This window comes from Salmo salar, chromosome ssa20, assembly GCF_905237065.1.
Source record: "Salmo salar chromosome ssa20, Ssal_v3.1, whole genome shotgun sequence".
Classification (NCBI taxonomy): Eukaryota; Metazoa; Chordata; class Actinopteri; order Salmoniformes; family Salmonidae; genus Salmo; species Salmo salar.
In genome coordinates this window covers 30,684,668-30,703,363 of record NC_059461.1, presented here as the reverse complement: position 1 = coordinate 30,703,363, position 18,696 = coordinate 30,684,668, and the positions used below count along the sequence as shown (strand labels likewise).

Here is an 18,696-nt window from a genome sequence, read left to right as displayed (position 1 = left end):
AAACAGTAGCTATAAAAAGTGATTGAGTAGGCTGCATAGATTTCATGACTAGAAGCTCAAAAGACAAAAACGTCATTGTTTTTTTTTTTGGTAAATTGAAATTTGCTATCATAAATGTTAGCAACACCTCCGCCTTTGCCGGATGCACGGGGGGTATGGTCACTAGTGTAACCAGGGGGTGAGGCCTCATTTAACACAGTAAATTCATCAGGCTTAAGCCATGTTTCAGTCAGGCCAATCACATCAAGATTATGATCAGTGATTAGTTCATTGACTATAACTGCCTTGGAAGTGAGGGATCTAACATTAAGTAACCCAATTTTGAGATGTGAGGTATCACAATCTCTTTCAATAATGGCAGGAATGGAGGAGGTCTTTATACTAGTGAGATTGCTAAAGCGAACACCGCCATCTTTAATTTTGCCCAACCTAGATCGAGGCACAGACACGGTCTCAATGGGGAAAGCTGAGCTGACTACACTGACTGTGCTTGTGGCAGACTCCACTAAACTGGCAGGCTGGCTAACAGCCTGCTGCCTGGCCTGCACCCTATTTCATTGTGGAGCTAGAGGAGTTAGAGCCCTGTCTATGTTCGTAGATAAGATGAGAGCACCCCTCCAGCTAGGATGGAGTCCGTCACTCCTCAACAGGCCAGGCTTGGTCCTGTTTGTGGGTGAGTCCCAGAAAGAGGGCCAATTATCTACAAATTCTATCTTTTGGGAGGGGCAGAACATGGAGAGACCTAAAAATAGCTGTGCAGTGTCGCTCCCCATCCAACCTGACAGAGCTTGAGAGGCTCTGCAGAGAAGAATGGGAGAAACTCCCCAAATACAGGTGTGCAAAGCTTGTAGCATCATATCCAAGAAGACTCGAGGTTGTAATAGCTGCCAAAGGTGCTTCAACAAAGTCCTGAGAAAATGCTCTGAATACTTATAAGTTTGATATTTCAGTTTTTTTTTATTACACTTTTGCAAAAATGTCTAAACCAATTTTTGCTTTGTCATTATGGGGTATTTTGTGTAGATTGAGGGGAGAAAACTATTTAATCAATTTTAGAATAAGGCTGTAACATAACAATGTGTCATAAGTCAAGGGGTCTGAATACTTTCCCGACGGCACTGTATATGCAATAAATAGAATGTTAGAGTACTAATTGGCCTTGTATACTATTCAGGCTACCTGTAATTATGCAATATGCTTTCCGCTGACCTTTTTAAAACCATTCCAAATAACAACAAATGTGTTATGATAGATTTTGATCACAATCTTTAAGACTGGAATGTTTATTTCAGATTCTGTAACATACATAGCCGTCGTTTGTCATTTCCATGATTACTTTAGAGGACAGTCTTTTCAGTATTGTCGTTTTTGTGTACAGCCTTTCCTTCGAAATGGCTATCCATATTTTGACCTAAGACTTAAAAACTCACGACTTTTGCTAATATGTTCAGTCTCCCCAAAAAGCTTGTCCATTTCATGTAACCTCTATAATGCTTTTTATTTGCTTTATTTCGCCAGCGTGCCAGAAGTCTGCTTTCTTGGTATACACCCCCACCCCCCCCCCCCAAGTGGAGTTTGTACATTTTATGAGCCATTTCAATTGTTATTTTGCATACCCAGGAATCACTCCTGGACAATACAGCCCCTGGAAAGATGTAGCGAGACCTTTTGTTTAATTCATTCATTACCAAGGGACAAACCTTAACTTGGTGCAGACGTACCGTTGATTCCCAATGCATGGTTGTTTATGTTAAGATCTAACAGTGAACCCGTGTGTTTGTGTGTTGTTGGACCTGAAGGGCCACAGCCTGCCGGAGAAGCTGGCGGAGATGGAGACGTTCAGAGACATCCTCTGCAGACAGGTGGACACGCTGCAGAAGTACTTTGATGGCTGCGCAGATAGCGTCTCCAAGGACGAGTTCCAGAGAGACAGAGGTAGACCTAATGTAGCTGGTTAACGTGGAGGGAGAGGGACCCCAGGAAGAGTAGCTTCTGCACAAGCTAATGGGGATCAAAATAAACAAATAAGCTAACATGGAGGGAGAGGGACAGTCAGAGGTACTGAAGAATACCTGGAAGGGGCTTTGGGGGCTTTCTGTGGGTTTTACAGTTCCATATTGAACTGGCCATGTAAACTGTAAAAACCACACTGGCCACAGAACATGAAATGGCAACCCAGGTAGATCAATGATGGAGTCTTGTCTCCTTTCCAGTGGTGGAGGAGGATGAAGACGACTTTCCCACAAGCACACGGCCCGATGGCGACTGCCTTTACAACAACAACAGCGGCAGCAAAGAGAAGCGTGAGGATCAGTGTGTAAATTCACACTTATACTATTACTAAAGTTGCTACTGCTTGTAGCAATATGAGTGTTTGTGTCCTTGAGCAAGGCACTTGACCCCTAAAATAGCTCCAGGGGCGCTGCGCTGTAGATAACACTGCGATCCTCCCAAATGTGTGTTTGTGTTGAATATGTGTGTTGTGGAAGCAGATCAGAAAACAAATACTAGTTTCATCACCCCTAAAGCACAGTTATGTGTAGAATGGTGGCATGTGACATTGGAACCATGTCATCTAACAGTGTCTCTCTCTCTCTCTCTCCCAGTGTTTCCCCCTGCTAATCCTAAGGGCATGAATGGGATCGACTTTAAGGGCGAGGCCATCACGTTTAAGGCCACTACAGCTGGGATCCTGTCCACCCTCTCCCACTGCATCGAACTCATGGTGAAGAGAGAGGACAGCTGGCAGAAGAGACTTGACAAGGTATGGCACAGCCTACTGCTGTCACAGCTAATCACAAGTCTTCTTTAGCTACCAACAGGGTCATTCAACCCCTCACCTCTCTCATGGGACACTTCCCCAGTCAGGTTGTTGTTGCAGAAGAGTACGAGTTATCATTTTTAATGGAACATGGCTGGTAAAATAGAAGTGGACTGGTGTGTTTATGGTTTAAGCCAGTGAGAGGAGACGGTACACAACTCCTGGTTCAGCAGAGGTGTTGTCTAACCAGAGGTGGCAGATCCAGTCTAATGTGTGGAGGTGATTGGTGCATCTGGTCACCTCAATGCCCCACCCCGCCTTAATTGGCTTAGTTTCATTATGCCTGACTGTTGTGTGTGGAAAGAATCTCCCTCAGGTAGTAAGTCCAACAGTTGTGCAATAGGCATGTAAAACATTTAGAAACATTCAACTCTTCAGGGAAGATAATGCAAACTCACTATTCTATTAGAACTATTAAAACATGGCTAGATTGACATTCTGTCTGAAAGAACTTTGTAATGACGGCACTTGTTAAACACCTTTCAAGACAATCCTGCTTTTGAAGGTAGAGGGTTCTTCTCATTTTCATCATGTGAAATAAACCACACTTCATCTGCATTTCCGTAAAGTCACATTTGAATGGTTTAATTGTTTAATTGTTTGAATGGTTTAGTGGCGATTTGAGTGGATTAAGAATTGAGAATTTCCTATGTAGATACTGCAGTCCGTAGGTATTCACCTCCCTACCTTGCGTCAGACACATGACAAAGCTTCACATCCTTACTCTGCTCAGCTGTTGAAAACCAGTTCTTCCATTTTTTTTCCAAGGCAAGTTGCCCAACCCAAGAAAGGGAGGTAGGAGTAGCCTGCAGTTGGTTTCGACTACCAGCGTGGCTGGGTGTGTGTATCTTGAGTGTAGCCTATGTTGATCAGGGCGAGAGCGTCACAGGACAGGACACACACTCCAACACACAAACTGGAGTAAGTTGTAGGATGACTACTCGGACATCGTGGTACCTTCTGTCTTCCTGGAAGCCCTCGCTACATAAGAGGGCCGACATACTGAAAAACGAAAGCCAGAGATGGATCCCACTACAGACTTGCAGCCGCTTCTTTACAGTACGTATTATAGTGTAAGCGTTGGTTGAAGTAAATCAACTTGATTGGAGGTACACCACACTCCCAGCCTCTCGTTTTGAGCCATCCGGCCGTTACCGAGAACCACATACCAGAATTTAACAGGCTTGTTAGCAATTGAGCTTTAAGAGTATTTTCTGCGCATACATTGCATAACTTGTATCAGTCGGATTGACTACGTTTGTAGGCGCAACAGTTTTAATTTATTTATCGCTCTCACATGCTCATTTTATGTCCCTTAAGAACCAACGATGTGCTACCTTTTTTGTAGCATTTCTGACAATGCTAAAATTGGGACCAACAACTCGTTTGCTGCAGAGCTAGCTAACACCAGGCACATGAGAAGCAAGACCAACCTTGATTTCCCTAAAATACTTTTCATAGCAGGTTAGGAGAGCATTTTCGCTAACCCTTACCCTTTCTTAACCTAATTCTCCTACAGATACTGATAGGATCAAAAGAAAAGCAGCACTGCTCTTGGCTCAGCGCTCTCCATTCAAATCTTACCTTAACATTAGATACTGACAATGGTTGAGCTCCTAGAAAGAAATGATCAAATATTGAGGAAGGTTATTCTAATGCTTAGGGTATGCACTAAATTGAATATTTGTCACATCATTGCACACATTGTTAGCCCTACACTACAAAAATAGAACTCAATTCATTTAAATGTGATTGAAATACAGTATATAGGCCTACTGTATTTCTTTCAATGCAGTCATCTGTTTTCATTTGAAGCAGCGTTTTATCCTTTGCTTGTTTATAACAATTCCAAAGACATTGGCAACTTTGTATTGTAGTCAACTTCAGAATGAAGTTATCGGCGGTCACAGAGCGACAGATAAAATAAATGTTTGTTTAGCTGAGATCTTCTGTGTGTAACTCCTTCAAGACTGTTGGAAAAGCATTCCTCTTGAAGCTGGTTGAGAGTGCCAAGAGTGTGCAAAGCTTTGAATAATCTTTGAATAATCTTTGAATACTTAGAATAATCTCAGATATAAAATATATTTTCATTTGTTTAACACTTTTTTTTTGGTTACTACATGATTCCATATGTGTTATTTCATAGTTTATGTCTTCACTATTATTCTACAATGCAGAAAATAGTCAAAATAAACCCTGGAATGAGTAGGTGTGTCAACTTTTGACTGGTACTGCATATACCCTTCAAATTAATGGATTCAGCTATTTCAGCCACACCCGTTGCTGACGGGTGTATAAAATCGAGCACACAGCCATGCTACTCTCGCTCTGTGAGCTTGTGTGGTCTACCACTTTGTGGTTGAGCCGGTGTTGCTCCTAAACGTTTCTACTTTACAAGAACAGCACTTACAGTTGACCTGGGCAGCTCTAACAGGGCAGACATTTGACGAACTGACTTGTTGGAAAGGTCGCATCCTATGATGGTGCCATGTTGAAAGTCATTGAGCTCTTCTGTACAGGCCATTCTACTGCCTATGTTTGTCTATGGAGATTGCATGGCCGTGTGCTCAATTTTATACACCTGTCAGCAACGGGTGTTGCTGAAATAGCCGAATTCACTCATTTGAAGGGGTGTCAACATACTTTTGGCCATGTAGTGTAGCTACTGTAGTAGGTCAAAGCTGTGTGCTGGAAAACCTTAGTAGAGCATTGGTGGAGTAGGTATTGTGGTGATCATGTGAATTTCTTTCTGCTTCAGACCAATGGCTACTTCTCACTTAGCTTTTTTTCTTTAATAGGCCTAGGTCTCAGCGATGGCTGCTTCCAACACACCACAGCAGATTGGAATACGCTCTAAATGGAAACCAAAACTGACTGTTGTACCTCAGTTCTCCTTCCCTCCTTTTTTTCTAGTCAATATTTGGACTTGTATTTGGATCAATTTCCACTATGTTGTAGTTGTTTGATAATGGGGTTTAGTCACTAGTTTGACAGATCTGTTAGTTGGAATTTGAGTTAGTTTCAAGTTGGAGATTATCCTAATCCAAAGGTGTACTGTCTTTCTATCCTTAGTCATTACAATTGTAATGGACCTGTGGTAGAGATGTAGGCAGCAGCACCGTTCAGTAGTGTCCTGTTCCATCTTGTAAAAGTTTGTTTTTAATCCTGTGTGACATTTAATCTGCTTCATGGTGTTATTGGAATTCTGTGTCTTTTTTAAGTAGGTGTGCCTACTGTTCCGTTTGTTGTGGATTTCATTGTGCGAAGCGGCACGTCCTTCTCTTTGTACTTTGTGACAGCTCTCAAGCCAGTCAGCCAGGTTTATTGAACCTAAGTGGGGCATCATGAGCAAGGAAGCACCTCCCTCCTGCTACCTGAAGACGAGTCTTAGAGTTTGCCAGACAAAGGCCAGCCTCATTTGTCTTGAGTCAGTTTAATGGGACTGGAATTTAAACTATTTTGAGCAGAGTGCTCTAGCGTAGAATACTGCATAGAATCGACATAACGATGGTCATTATGGCCAAACAGTTATATTTTTGTTTCATCAGATCAGAGGACATTTCTCCAAAAAGTACGATCTTTGTCCCCATGTGCAGTTGCAAACCGTAGTCTTTCTTTTTTTATGGCGGGTTTGGCGCAGTGCCTTCTTTCTAGCTGAGCGGCCTTTCAGGTTATGTCGATATAGGACTTGTTTTACTGTGGATATAGATACTTTTGTACCTGTTTCCTCCAGCATCTTCACAAGGTCCTTTGCTGCTGTTCTGGGATTGATTTGCACCTTTCACACCAAAGTACGTTCATCTCTAGGAGACAGAACATGTCTCCTTCCTGAGCGGTATGATGGCTGCGTGGTTCCATGGTGTTTATACTTGCGTACTATTGTTTGTACAGATGAACGTGGTAACTTCAGGCGTTTGGAAATTGCTCCCAATGATGAACCAGACTTGTGGAGGTCTAAAAAAATAATATATATATATATAAAAAAAAAAAATCCTGAGTTCTTGGCTGATTTCTTTTGATTTTCCTATGATGTCAAGCAAAGAGGCACTGAGTTTGAAGGTAGGCCTTGAAATACATCCACAGATACACCTCCAATTGACTCAAATGCTGTCAATTAGCCTATCAGAAGCTTCTAAAGCCATGACATCATTTTCTGGAATTTTCCAAGCATTTAAAGGCAGTCAATTTAGTGTATGTAAACTTCTGACCAACTGGAATTGTGATACAGTGAAATAATCTGTCTGTAAACAATTGTTGGAAAAATGACTTGTGTCATGCACAAAGTAGATGTCCTAACCGACTTGCCAGAACTATAGTTTGTTAACAATAAATTTGTGGAGTGGTTGAAAAACAAGTTTTAATGACTCCAACCTAAGTGTATGTAAACTTCCGACTTCAACTGTGTGTAGTGTATATATATATATATATATATAATGAGATCATTTTTTTACGTTTTACCCTTCGTTGCAACTCCTGTACGGACTCGGGAGAGGCGAAGGTCGAGAGCCATGCATCCTCTGAAACACGTCCCTGCCAATCCACAGTGCTTCTTCACACACTGCTCGCTTAACCCGGAAGCCAGCCGCACCAATGTGTTGGAGGAAACACCGTACGCCTGGCAACCGTGTCAGTGTGCACTGCGCCCGGACTGCCGCAGGAGTCGCTAGAGTGCGATGGGACAAGGACATCTCGGCTGGAACAAACCATCCCCTAACCCGGACGACCCTGGGCCAATTGTGCGCCGCCTCATGGGTCTCCCGGTTGCGGCCGGCTGTGATACAGCCCGGGATCGAACCCAGATCTGTAGTAACGCTTCAAGCACTGTGATGGAGTGCTTTAGAAACAAATGTATAAATTTAACAGAAGACTCATCAGGGTCTGCAACCCCACTCACCATCATGACTACATTATGTTTAAACTGATGGAGGAACAGATGTGCAGGAAGAGAGAGAGAAACAGGCGAGTGAGGACTGATAGGGGATGCGGCAGGCTGATTACTGCTGCCACATGATATGCTCATGAAAGTCAAGTGAACATTATTTGACCAGCGGATATGAGACTAGTAGCTGTTGCTTAAATTCAACTGAATTTCTTTATTTTTTTTGGAAGACTTAACGTTTTATAACAGGCGCCAGAAGGTTCTTTTAGATCGGTATGGCTGAAAATTGTGGTAGCGTAATATGAAACGGTACCATGATATTCGAAAAATATCATGACGTTTTTGTACCATGTTTCCAGTATACTGTTGAAACACATTGAGAGTTAGATTTGAGATGGCGAGTTCTTACCACAAGCGTATAGCCTCTTCATGAACAATATTCCTTCCAGTTGACCCATTGACTGTGTGTTCAGGAGCTGGAGAAGAGGAGAAGGGTGGAGGATGCCTACAAGTCGGCCTTGAGTGAACTGAAGAAGAAATCTCACTATGGAGGCCCCGACTACGAGGTAAGAGTTCCAAACCTTTCAAACTGCCAAAACTGTCCTGACACTCCCACCTGTAGTGACGATAAATACTGTAACCAATCCACATGAGTTATCATAGGTATCTGACTTAGTAATGACTCAGGAAGTGAGAAGAGACAAGAATGCTAAATATTTATTTCCACTTGCTTATGAGTATAGATACTATAAAATTGACATTATAAGCTCATGGTTATGCCATTGTATTAGTCATAGTGGGTATATACCAGTCAGATTGCGGGGCATTGATTCCTGTTGCATGACATTGGTTTAGCTACTAGATTGTACATCCTGGAAACAGTACATCTGTCGTAATGAGTTGTACCTTGTCATGGTGTTGTTTCTACAGGAGGGTCCTAATAGCCTCATAAATGAGGATGAGTTCTTTGATGCGGTGGAAGCTGCCCTGGACAGACAAGACAAGATAGAGGAGCAGGTACGTTACAATTTTACTCTGCTCGCTAGTTCCCACCTGCCGGCATTCTGTATAGATCTGAAGCGTCTGTGTGGCGGATTTTCCTCCTTGCATAACAAAGAGAACAAAGAGATGTCCTTTCCTTTCAGATCTAGAATCTAGATATTGGACCTACAGGTGTGATCGTTTTGGGATTAGACAACTGAGTGTATTATGAGAGCGTATTGTGAGAATAATTAGAGTTGTCTGTGGTGTTGTGTGTACCTTCTCAGTGTCAGTCAGACAAGGTGAGGAAACCTAGACTGACCCCAGTCCCTCCTGGAGACACATACTCCACCATTGGAACCCACCGCTTCGCCGAACAGGTACACACACAAACATAGGGTTTGACGATTATTGAAATTCGGGTAACAAATAATTGTCATTTATATAGGCTGGGTTTCTGTATAGCACTTTGACATCGGCTGATGTAAAAAGGGCTTTATAAATCAATTTGATGGATGTACAGTGCATTCGGAAAGTATTCAGATCCCTTGACTTTTTCAACATTATTATGTTACAACCTTATTCTAAAATTGATTACATAGTGTTTTCCCCTTTATCAATCTACACACAATACCTCAATGACAAAGCAAAAACAGGTTTTTAGAAATATTACATTTACATAAGTATTCAGACCCTTTACTCAGTACTTTGTTGAAGCACGTTTGGCAGCGATTTACAGCCTCAAGTCTTCTTGGGTATGATGCTACAAGCTTGGCATACCTGTATTTGTGGAGTTTCTCCCATTCTTCTCTGCAGATCCTCTCAAGCTCTGTCAGGTTGGATGGGGAGCGTCGCTGCACAGCTATTTTCAGGTCTCTCCAGAGATGTTCGATCGGGTTCAAGTCCGGGCTCTGGCTGGGCCACTCAAGGACATTCACAGACTTGTCCCGAAGCCACTCCTGTGTTGTCTTGGCTGTGTGCTTAGGGTTGTTGGAAGGTGAACCTTCGGCCCAGTCTGAGGTCCTGAGTGCTCTGGAGCAGGTTTTCATCAAGGAGCTCTCTGTACTTTGCTTTGTTTGTTTTTATCTTTCCCTCGATCCTGACTATTCTCCCAGTCCCTGTCTCTGAAAAACATCCCCACAGCATGATGCTGCCACCACCATGCTTCACCCTAGGGATGGTGCCAGGTTTCCTCCAGATGTGACATTTGGCATTCAGGCCAAAAAGTTCAATCTTGGCTTCATCAGACCGGAGACTCTTGTTTCTCATGGGCTGTCATGTGCCTTTTACTGAAGAGTGGCTTCCATCTGGCCACTCTACCATAAAGGCCTGATTGGTGGAGTGCTTCAGAGGTGGTTGTCATTCTGGAAGGTTCTCCCATCTCCACAGAGGAACTCTGGAGCTCTGTCAGAGTGACCATCGGGTTCTAGGTCACCTCCCTGACCAATGCCCTTCTCCCCCGATTGCTCAGTTTGGCCGGGCGGCCAACTCTAGGAAGAGTCTTGGTGGTTCCAAACTTCTTCCATTTAAGAATGATGGAGGCCACTGTTCTTGGGGACCTTCAATGCTGTAGAATTTTTGGTACTCTTTCCTAGAAACTGTGCCTTGACACAATCCTGTCTCGGAGCTCTGTGGACAATTCCTATGACCTCATACCTTGGTTTTTGTTCTGACATGCACGGTCAAATGTGGGACCTTTATAAAGACAGGTGTGTACCTTTCCAAATCATGTCCAATCAATTGAATTGACCACAGGTGGACTCCAATCAAGTTGTAGAAACACCTCATGGATGATCAATGGAAACAGGATGCACCTGAGCTCATTATGTGGGTGAGCGGTTTGCTGATGTCAACGTTGTGAACAGTGTGTCCATGGTGGCATACTCATACAGACATGTCACCCATTGAGCATGTTTGGGATGCTCTGGATCAACGTGTGTGACAGCGTGTTCCACTTTCCGCCAATATCCAGTAATTTTGCACAGCCATTGAAGAGGAAGGGGACAACATTCCACAGGCCACAATCAACAGCCTGATCAACTATGCGAAGGAGATGTCGCGCTGCATGAGGCAAATGGTGGTCACTGGATTTCCCGATCCACGGCCCAAACTTTTAAAAAAATGATCTGTGATCAACAGATGCATGTCTGTATTCCCAGTCATGTGAAATCCATAGATTAGGGCCTAATTTATTTAAATTGACTGATTTCCTTATGTGAACATAAAGACACCACCATAAAACAACCTGTCAGGAGAGCAGAGACACGCACGCAAGAGAGTAAGTAGATCAGCAAGAATACCCATGTTGGAGAGTCCCAAACCAGCATACATCCATCCACACACATGATCTCGGGTGTCTCTCTTATGTAGCCTACAGATGAGATCAGAAGGCTCCAATAGTACTGGCAGGTTTGTTACAGTGAAACAGCTTCATAGTGAGAGGAAAGGAATTTAGAGACAAACCATAACAACTGAACTCTTGGAGTTTTGATACATGCTGACTATGGCATGTGCTGTATGTATCGGTGACGGTCATATTTGTGTGTGTAGGTAGGGCTGGCACAATTATTGTATAACCGATAATTATGGATGACAACTGAACTACTGGAAAAGAAAAAAAATACAGTATAAATGCTACATGCAACAATTTCAAAGATTTTACCTAGTTACAGTGATCTCTCGTAATGATTTAGTCTGTTTGATTTGCGTAATCCCTTTCATGTAGTGAAGGGTGGTAATCCCTCTCTGTTCGTCTTTCATGTGTGGCACGCCTGGTCTCATTCCCTGGATCTTTCTCTACCTTTCCCCTCTTTCACTCACCTGTTTTATTTCTCTTTCTCTCTCCGTTTGTCCTCTTTCTCTCCCCCTACCTCCCCTTTCTCTTTCCTCATTCCTATCTCACACTTCCCCCCCCCACACTCTTTCTCCCATCCTCCCCCTCTGCTGCAAAGCCCCATAGCTACTCTTCCCTGTCCTCCGTTGCACTAGTCAGCGCCTCAGATGTTCACAGATTCAGCGTGCAGGTACCGTATGTGTTGAGAACAGAGCGCCACCTGCCTCCTGGGAATGCACATTACACTGCACTCTACTGGCTGAGACTGACTGCATGTGAATGACTAGGAACTGTAATGCATACATTGATCTTGACTGTGTTTACCTTCTTCCACACTGTCTGATGACCTGTCCTTTAACCCATTATGTCGTTCCATCTCTTTATGATGCACTCATGTGTTCCCTTCCCTCCCTCCGAAACCTGTCTTTACACTGTCCAGAGCTGCCCTGAATGGATCCATTTTCATCAACATTCCACTTGCACAATCATTAGGAGTCGAATTTATCAATGCACACAGTTAGGCAAGCTGCGCTACAAGGCAGCTTAGATACAATAATTCAATAAAACTATGCAACAACATAATTATGTAGATTTAACTATAGACCTTTTTTGGAACGTAAACAAACTCATTTCGAATGCCCCACTATACATCCTGCTAGCTAGCTGCCCCAGAGAACTCAACTTGTCAAAAAAAGAAAGTAAGCAAAGTCTACTTATAAAGACGGAAACGGTCTTACATGTAGCTTAGTGTATGGAGAAGTCCCATACACTGACTAAGCTACAGGTAAGCCCGATTTCCCCGAGTGGCACAGCATCTCAGTGCTAGAGGGGTCCCGACAGACCCTGGTTTGATCCCGGGCTGTATCACAACCGGTCGTCCCATAGGGCGGCGCACAATTGGCTCAGCGTCGTCCTGGTTAGGGGAAGGTTTGACCGGGGTAATGCACAACTCATTCACAATAATACTCAAAGTAGGCATAGTAATAGACATTTAGTCTTTCACTGTCAAATATTTAGGTAGGCATAGTTATAAATTGTTTATTTGTTCTGAATATACAGGATAGTTTACATAGCACAATTAAATAGTAGCCATACATACATTAATGGCAGTGTAGTACAATACATGGAATACTTGTACAGTGGTGCAATTGAGACAACAGCAGTGTAGAGATGTGCAGAGTCATCTTATGACAATAACATGGAGGGAATAGATACTTTATTGTCCATTGCTTATAATGGGAAATGTACCTTCTGCTTTTCCCAACACCCTGCTTTGTAGCACCCCTGGGTGAAGAGCAATTGTGGGGGGTTAAGTGCTTTGCTCAAGGGCACTCAAGGGCACCAGCGATGGGACAAGACTGTAACTACCAACTGGATATCACAAAATTGGGGAGAAAAAGGGGTAAAAAACAAAAGTCTGTGTTTCCTTGAGGAGCTATGTGCCTGTATTCAGTTAGCCACAGCATTAACAAGAGTAAAGCTGAGACCAGGCCCCTGATCACCACCCATTGTTTGTTTGGTCTGAGCTGAGCTCAGCAGATGCTACAATGCATGACTGGATTCCTGTTGTAACCCCTTTCTCCCTCTCTTCCTCTCCCCCTTTTCCCTCCCATGTTCTCTGCATGAGCAGGCATGGACCCCAGTGTACTGAATATACTGTAGCTTACATTCTCCCTGACAGTGATGCTCTGTCTCCTAATAACAGCCTGTAGTACAGACTGTTACAGTAAAATACAGTGACTCAAGGCCCTGCTACATGTGATGTGTCTGTCTCAGGTGGAGGAGGTGGTCCAGAATCACATGACTTACTCCCTGCAGGACATGGGTGGAGACGCCAACTGGCAGCTGGTGGTGGAGGAGGGTGAGATGAAGGTGAGGATGAGGATATAGACAACCATAACTAGATACTACAGTAGACACACTGTCCCCTGCATGCCTAGTATAGAAGACTATACCTACAGTGATGAGTTTAACATGCTCCGCTCTGCTCACTCACACTGTAAACAGTGCAGTGTGTATGGGTCCAATATGGCTGCTGTAGGTTTGAATGGGTCCAATATGGGTCTATAATGGCTAATGCATGTGACTGTCTGCTATCTCAGGTATACAGGAGAGAGGTGGAGGAGAACGGCATCGTCCTGGACCCTCTGAAGGCCACCCATGCAGTGAAGGGTGTGACAGGACACGAGTTGTGCCACTACTTCTGGGACACGGACGTACGCAACGACTGGGAGAGTGAGTCTATCTTCATCCATCATCATCAGATTATTTTTAGACTAGAGTCATCATTTTATTTTGTTACTTTGCACACAATCAATGTCTTGAATTGTTGTTGATTTGTCTAGTCTTGGTCTGTTTCTCTTCCAGCCACCATTGAAAACTTCAACGTGGTGGAGACGCTCTCAGACAATGCTGTTATAGTCTACCAGACACACAAGGTAATCATACCTCTGGAGTTCAGGTTCACCCTAGTGTGTCAGGCTCTTGTACATGTGGGTTGCCTTTGGACTGGTCATGTTTGACTGACAGCCAATGGTTGTGTTTCAGAGAGTATGGCCCGCCTCTCAGAGGGACGTTCTCTACCTATCAGCTATCAGGAAGATCCTGGCGACCAATGAGAGTGACCCAGACACGTGGCTGGTCTGCAACTTCTCTGTGGATCATGACAACGGCCCAGGTGAGTTCCACAGACACAAAGGGCTTATTGCCATACATGCTCTTAATATATGATAGCATAGAGCTAGGGATCAATGTTGAATTGGAAGGGGGGATGGATACTGCTCTTACCTTCTCATCAACTCCCTTTCTTTCTGTAGCTCACCAACCGGTGTGTCCGTGCCAAAATCAACGTGGCCATGATCTGCCAGACCCTTGTGAGCCCTCCAGAGGGCAACAAAGAGATCAGCAGGGACAACATCCTCTGTAAGATCACCTACGTGGCCAACGGTGAGTCCAGCAGCCCAAGTTCTCTTTCAGGTCCCCACTAGGTGAGGACTTCAAGGTTGTCATATGAGCCTGGTCAAGTTTATCCACCTACATGTCAGGGTTTTTTTTCTCCTGTTTTCTTCTATGTACAAATACAAGCTGCTCTTGTATTTGGAGCTTTATGGCAGAGCTTTGTGTGGGTGGATGATGGAAGTTAAATGTTGATTAATGGTTTGGTATAGTGATTCTATCACACCATGTAGGCTCACTGTTTGTATGTGTATATATAGTGACTGAGTGGTTGTTTTTCCCTAGTGAATCCTGGAGGCTGGGCCCCTGCCTCAGTCCTCAGAGCTGTGGCCAAGAGGGAGTACCCCAAGTTCCTCAAACGCTTCACCGGCTACGTCCAGGAGAAGACCAGTGGGAAACCCATCCTCTTTTAAACCTCTACAGGTAGCAGCGAACTCAAACCCATTCTTAAAGGCTCTGCATGGTCAATCTGCATATGCAATGGCCGTACAGCATTTACTGTGATACGGCCTCTCTAGAAGTCAGGGCATTCATACTTCTTGCGCTTCGCAGATCTGTTGTCAAGGAAGTGAGTTTGTTTATACAGGACCTCCCGTCCCCACCTACCATCACCCAATCATGTCAATGTGGAGCTATACGGAGCCCTCCGCATTGTTACATAAATTGGGAGGTGCACAGCGTCGCTGTACGGAGCTCGATTTGGCCTCTGGAGTTTCTGCAATTGGGTCACAGCCTCCATACGCCGCCTCCAGACAGCATTGTTGGATCAAGCATAAATCAGCTATTATCCTCACAGGCACAAGCCTAAAGACATCTATATAGACCATAGATATTTAATTACACTCTACCACACAAGTACAGTTAAATCAGATCAATGTTGAGTGTCATGAGTTTTTTTTGTTAACTTTCCATCTCCTTTTCTCTCAAGCGGAACACATTTTGTCCTGAAGAGACGGCTACATTTCCGATCATTCAAGGGGTTCCCACAGATACATTACCCATTCATCCGTCAAACTATATTACCCATAATAAAATATCCGTATCAAATGAGTAGAAACTGGTTTAGGGCTTTATTCTACCAGTAGTTGCTAGCCACCTGAGACACAAAACAACCACACATCGTCAAACTGTCCATGGATATGTATTTGTATATAAATTCAAGAATTTCTATGGCAATATTTTGAATCAATTTTTTTGCTTTTTGTAAATTGTTTTGTACATTTCCGACTATACTTTGTTTGCATTAACCACTGATTGTTTTCATGCTGCTAATTTTACTACAAAAAGAATGCAAGGAGACAGACGGAGCAGTGTGTTGAGTATGGCTAGCCTTCGTCCTCTCCTAGTGACGACCTGCCCTGGAGTCTAAAGCTTTGTACACAATTTCTAGATCTGTAGATCATTATACAGTAGCTGTTTAGGAACACTATGGATGTATTGTACAGAGACAGTTTACCAGTGTATGTAATGTTAAGGATGTTGGCAAACTGGAGGAACTACATAACTAGTCTGTTTTGAAAGTAAGGTGATCTTGATGACAACGAACTGAATGTATGGTATAGATAAGATTGAAGTCATTTGTTGAATGTGACCCATAAACACTAAGGTATCAATTGTTGGTATCCACCACCCCCCCCCCATGTGCACGTAACATACAGCTATATGGCTGATGTACAGTCTACCACAGCGTTGGGTGTTCAGATGGACCGCTTCAAAGGCTTTGAGGCCATTTTTTTTCACATCCCTTGTTAACCTGTCATAATGCCTTAAACACCAGAACGAGCCCTGAAAGAAGTCTGTTACAGTATCATACGACCAGAGACGCTACACTGGGGTCAGCATTTCACATGATTTCTTACCTCATTTTTATTTCAGTTTACTTTCATTTAAAATTGTGATTTTGCCATCAACAAGGCTGTCAATCCTCCACTCGAGGGGTCATAGAATCCATGGGGAAACAACATTGCCATGACATCAGCTGCAGAATGCATTAAGCCTTTCATTTTGTCTGAGGAATTGACACGCTTTGTATATTTCTGTTCTACGTCTGAAGTGTTATCATTTGCTCTAAATGTAATGCAATTGGGCAATGTTCTGTAAATTAAAATTGTTACACTACAGAAATGAAGACTTAAATTTCTACTTAGTCATTACTCTACAGCAGTTGTGAGGATGATGTGGCAGTGTGCTGGACCCTCTTCTACATGAGGGAAATGGAGAGTACTGCAATGAGGTTTTAAAAAAAACAAAGCATCGATTGTAACTGATATATTGAAGATTTTTTTGGGGAAAGAAACAAGTGGAACACATTTTTATTTATAGGATTCTCTATTTATAGTCTTACATTCAGTGATTAAAATATTTATCTTCAGCAAACTGTATATTTAATAAATTATAGTCAAAACCGACAGGTGTAATCAGAGTTCAGGATTTGTGTCAGATCATCTTCTCAGTCTAAAATGGAGGCAAACTACTGGTTAGTTAACAATACAGAGGACACACTCGTTCTTCAGTATCAAAGGATATCCTGAGAAATCTTCAGTTGACACCCCTCTATAAAATTAGTTTCTGTGCATCAAAAAATCTACCATAGTCCTTGTCTGTGCACATGTACTTATGACATACATAGGTGTGCATAATATAAACATTTGCATATTCCACAACCCAACGTTTGTCAAGGAAAAAAGTTATTAATCATAACTAACATCCAAAGTGCCATTTTGACAGGAGCGAGTGTAAATCACCATCCTCTTCAATGAAGCTGAAGATCCAAGAACATTGACCGGCTGGGTCTCCTCTCCTCTCAGGTCAACAGCAGCCCTTAACATGCTGCCTTCAAACTGCTCCTTTACTTTAGTCCTGTCTGATTGGAATGAATAGCAATGGGTTGGTTTGGTACCTTCAACATACCAGCCAATGAGTCTTTAGTTTGGCCTTGGCTTGGTGGTTTCAGAATGAATATACTATCTGTTCTTTTTACAGCATAATGAGTCCAGCCTCATCCATATTGGCCTTGTGTGTTTTCCATGTCACTGCTGCAATGGCCAAGATGTAACTAAATGTTCATTATCCAACCAGCTACTACGAAGAAAGTGTAACTTCTGGTCAGCAGGAAAATGAAAACATTCAAATGAATGTATATTTCTATTTTCTATATATGCTTTTATATATATAATTACTTTATAGGCCATGAAAGAAAATATTTGAGGGACTTCACTGACATGCTCTAACAAACATCACTTGGTAAGGTCTGAAATTGATCACATGAATTAAGGAATGTCATGTAATTGCATTTGTGTCTTGTTTAGTTCATCAGCCTATCAGGTGTGAGCATCCCAGTCCTTTGTGTTTGGCAATAGTGGCAGAGTGGATTTAGCAGCACTGGGGGTGGAGTCAAAGGAGCCCTGTCCAATGGAGTGTAGCGATTGTCAGACGATTGACAAAAGTAAGATGGTGGAGGAAAAGGTAGTCTGTAAGCCTCCCCTTTCACTGAAACAGAAGAGAGTGCAGTGTGAGTAAATACTATAAATACAGCTTATTATAACCATTTGACAGATCTGCTCCTACAGGAGGGGTGCGCTAGTCAGAGCCCTATGGGCCCCTGGTCAAAAGTAGTGCCCTATATAGTGAATAGAGCCCTGGTCAAAGTATTGCACTATATAGGGATTTTTATTCTAAATTATTTATTTGATTGTATTTTATCAGGGAATCATATATAGACCAAGGTGTCTTACAGATGAGCCCTGAATTATGATTGAAAAACAATTAAATCCATTTTAGAATAAGGCTGCAACATAAAACAAATATGGAAAAAGTCAAGGGGTCCGAATACTTTCTGATGTTCTGTATGCTTAAATCAGACTTATTTTGATGTGTTCTAGAGAACAACATATACCTAGTTTTACCTGCATTCAGTACTCATTTCAGTTCAATAAGGGTTTTCTGTAATACAATGAAGGCAGACTGTAGTTCAGATAGAGCCTGGTCAACCGTGGAGGCATCAGCATACAGTACAAGTGCAGCTTCCAATTTCTTACAGACAAGTTGATATTGTTCATGTAAACAGTACAAAGTACAGGACCCAGAATCAACCCCTTTCGTAATATCCAGGAAACCTGATTTAACACCACCAGTAGATATAATTCAATGCATATCTGTCAAGTCATTTTTAAACCAGTTACATGCAGCCTGGTCTAGGCCAACTGAGGAAAGCCTCTGATTTAGTAG

At 42.8% G+C, this 18,696-nt stretch overlaps 2 protein-coding genes across 10 annotated transcripts in view; one reads left to right on the top strand and one right to left on the bottom strand.

The window, feature by feature from the left end:
• Positions 1–16,597, top strand: part of LOC106580410 (ceramide transfer protein) — a 37,259-nt gene extending 20,662 nt beyond the window's left edge. The window contains exons 5-18 of one of the 5 annotated variants that reach the window (XR_006760905.1): positions 1,800–1,935; positions 2,214–2,303; positions 2,607–2,764; positions 8,174–8,266; positions 8,631–8,717; positions 8,969–9,061; positions 11,633–11,704; positions 13,291–13,386; positions 13,617–13,749; positions 13,882–13,952; positions 14,062–14,191; positions 14,331–14,460; positions 14,755–14,892; positions 15,056–16,597. Coding sequence is in view for 4 of the 5 variants with exons in the window: in XM_045703204.1 (XP_045559160.1) it covers positions 1,800–1,935; positions 2,214–2,303; positions 2,607–2,764; positions 8,174–8,266; positions 8,631–8,717; positions 8,969–9,061; positions 11,633–11,704; positions 13,291–13,386; positions 13,617–13,749; positions 13,882–13,952; positions 14,062–14,188; positions 14,329–14,460; positions 14,755–14,882 (1,416 nt within the window). In the remaining variant the exon portion in view is untranslated. The other 4 variants (XM_045703204.1, XM_045703203.1, XM_014161434.2 and 1 more) reach the window with 4 other exon arrangements.
• A 168-nt stretch (positions 16,598–16,765) lies between these two features.
• The window catches only part of LOC106580411 (phosphatidylinositol 4-phosphate 5-kinase type-1 beta), an 82,651-nt gene continuing 80,720 nt past the window's right edge, over positions 16,766–18,696 (bottom strand). For all 5 annotated transcript variants that reach the window (XM_045703210.1, XM_045703206.1, XM_045703208.1 and 2 more), the window contains one exon: positions 16,766–17,958. In XM_045703210.1, coding sequence (XP_045559166.1) covers positions 17,956–17,958 — 3 coding nt within the window. In that variant the 3' untranslated portion in view covers positions 16,766–17,955. The remainder of the gene's footprint in view (positions 17,959–18,696) is intronic.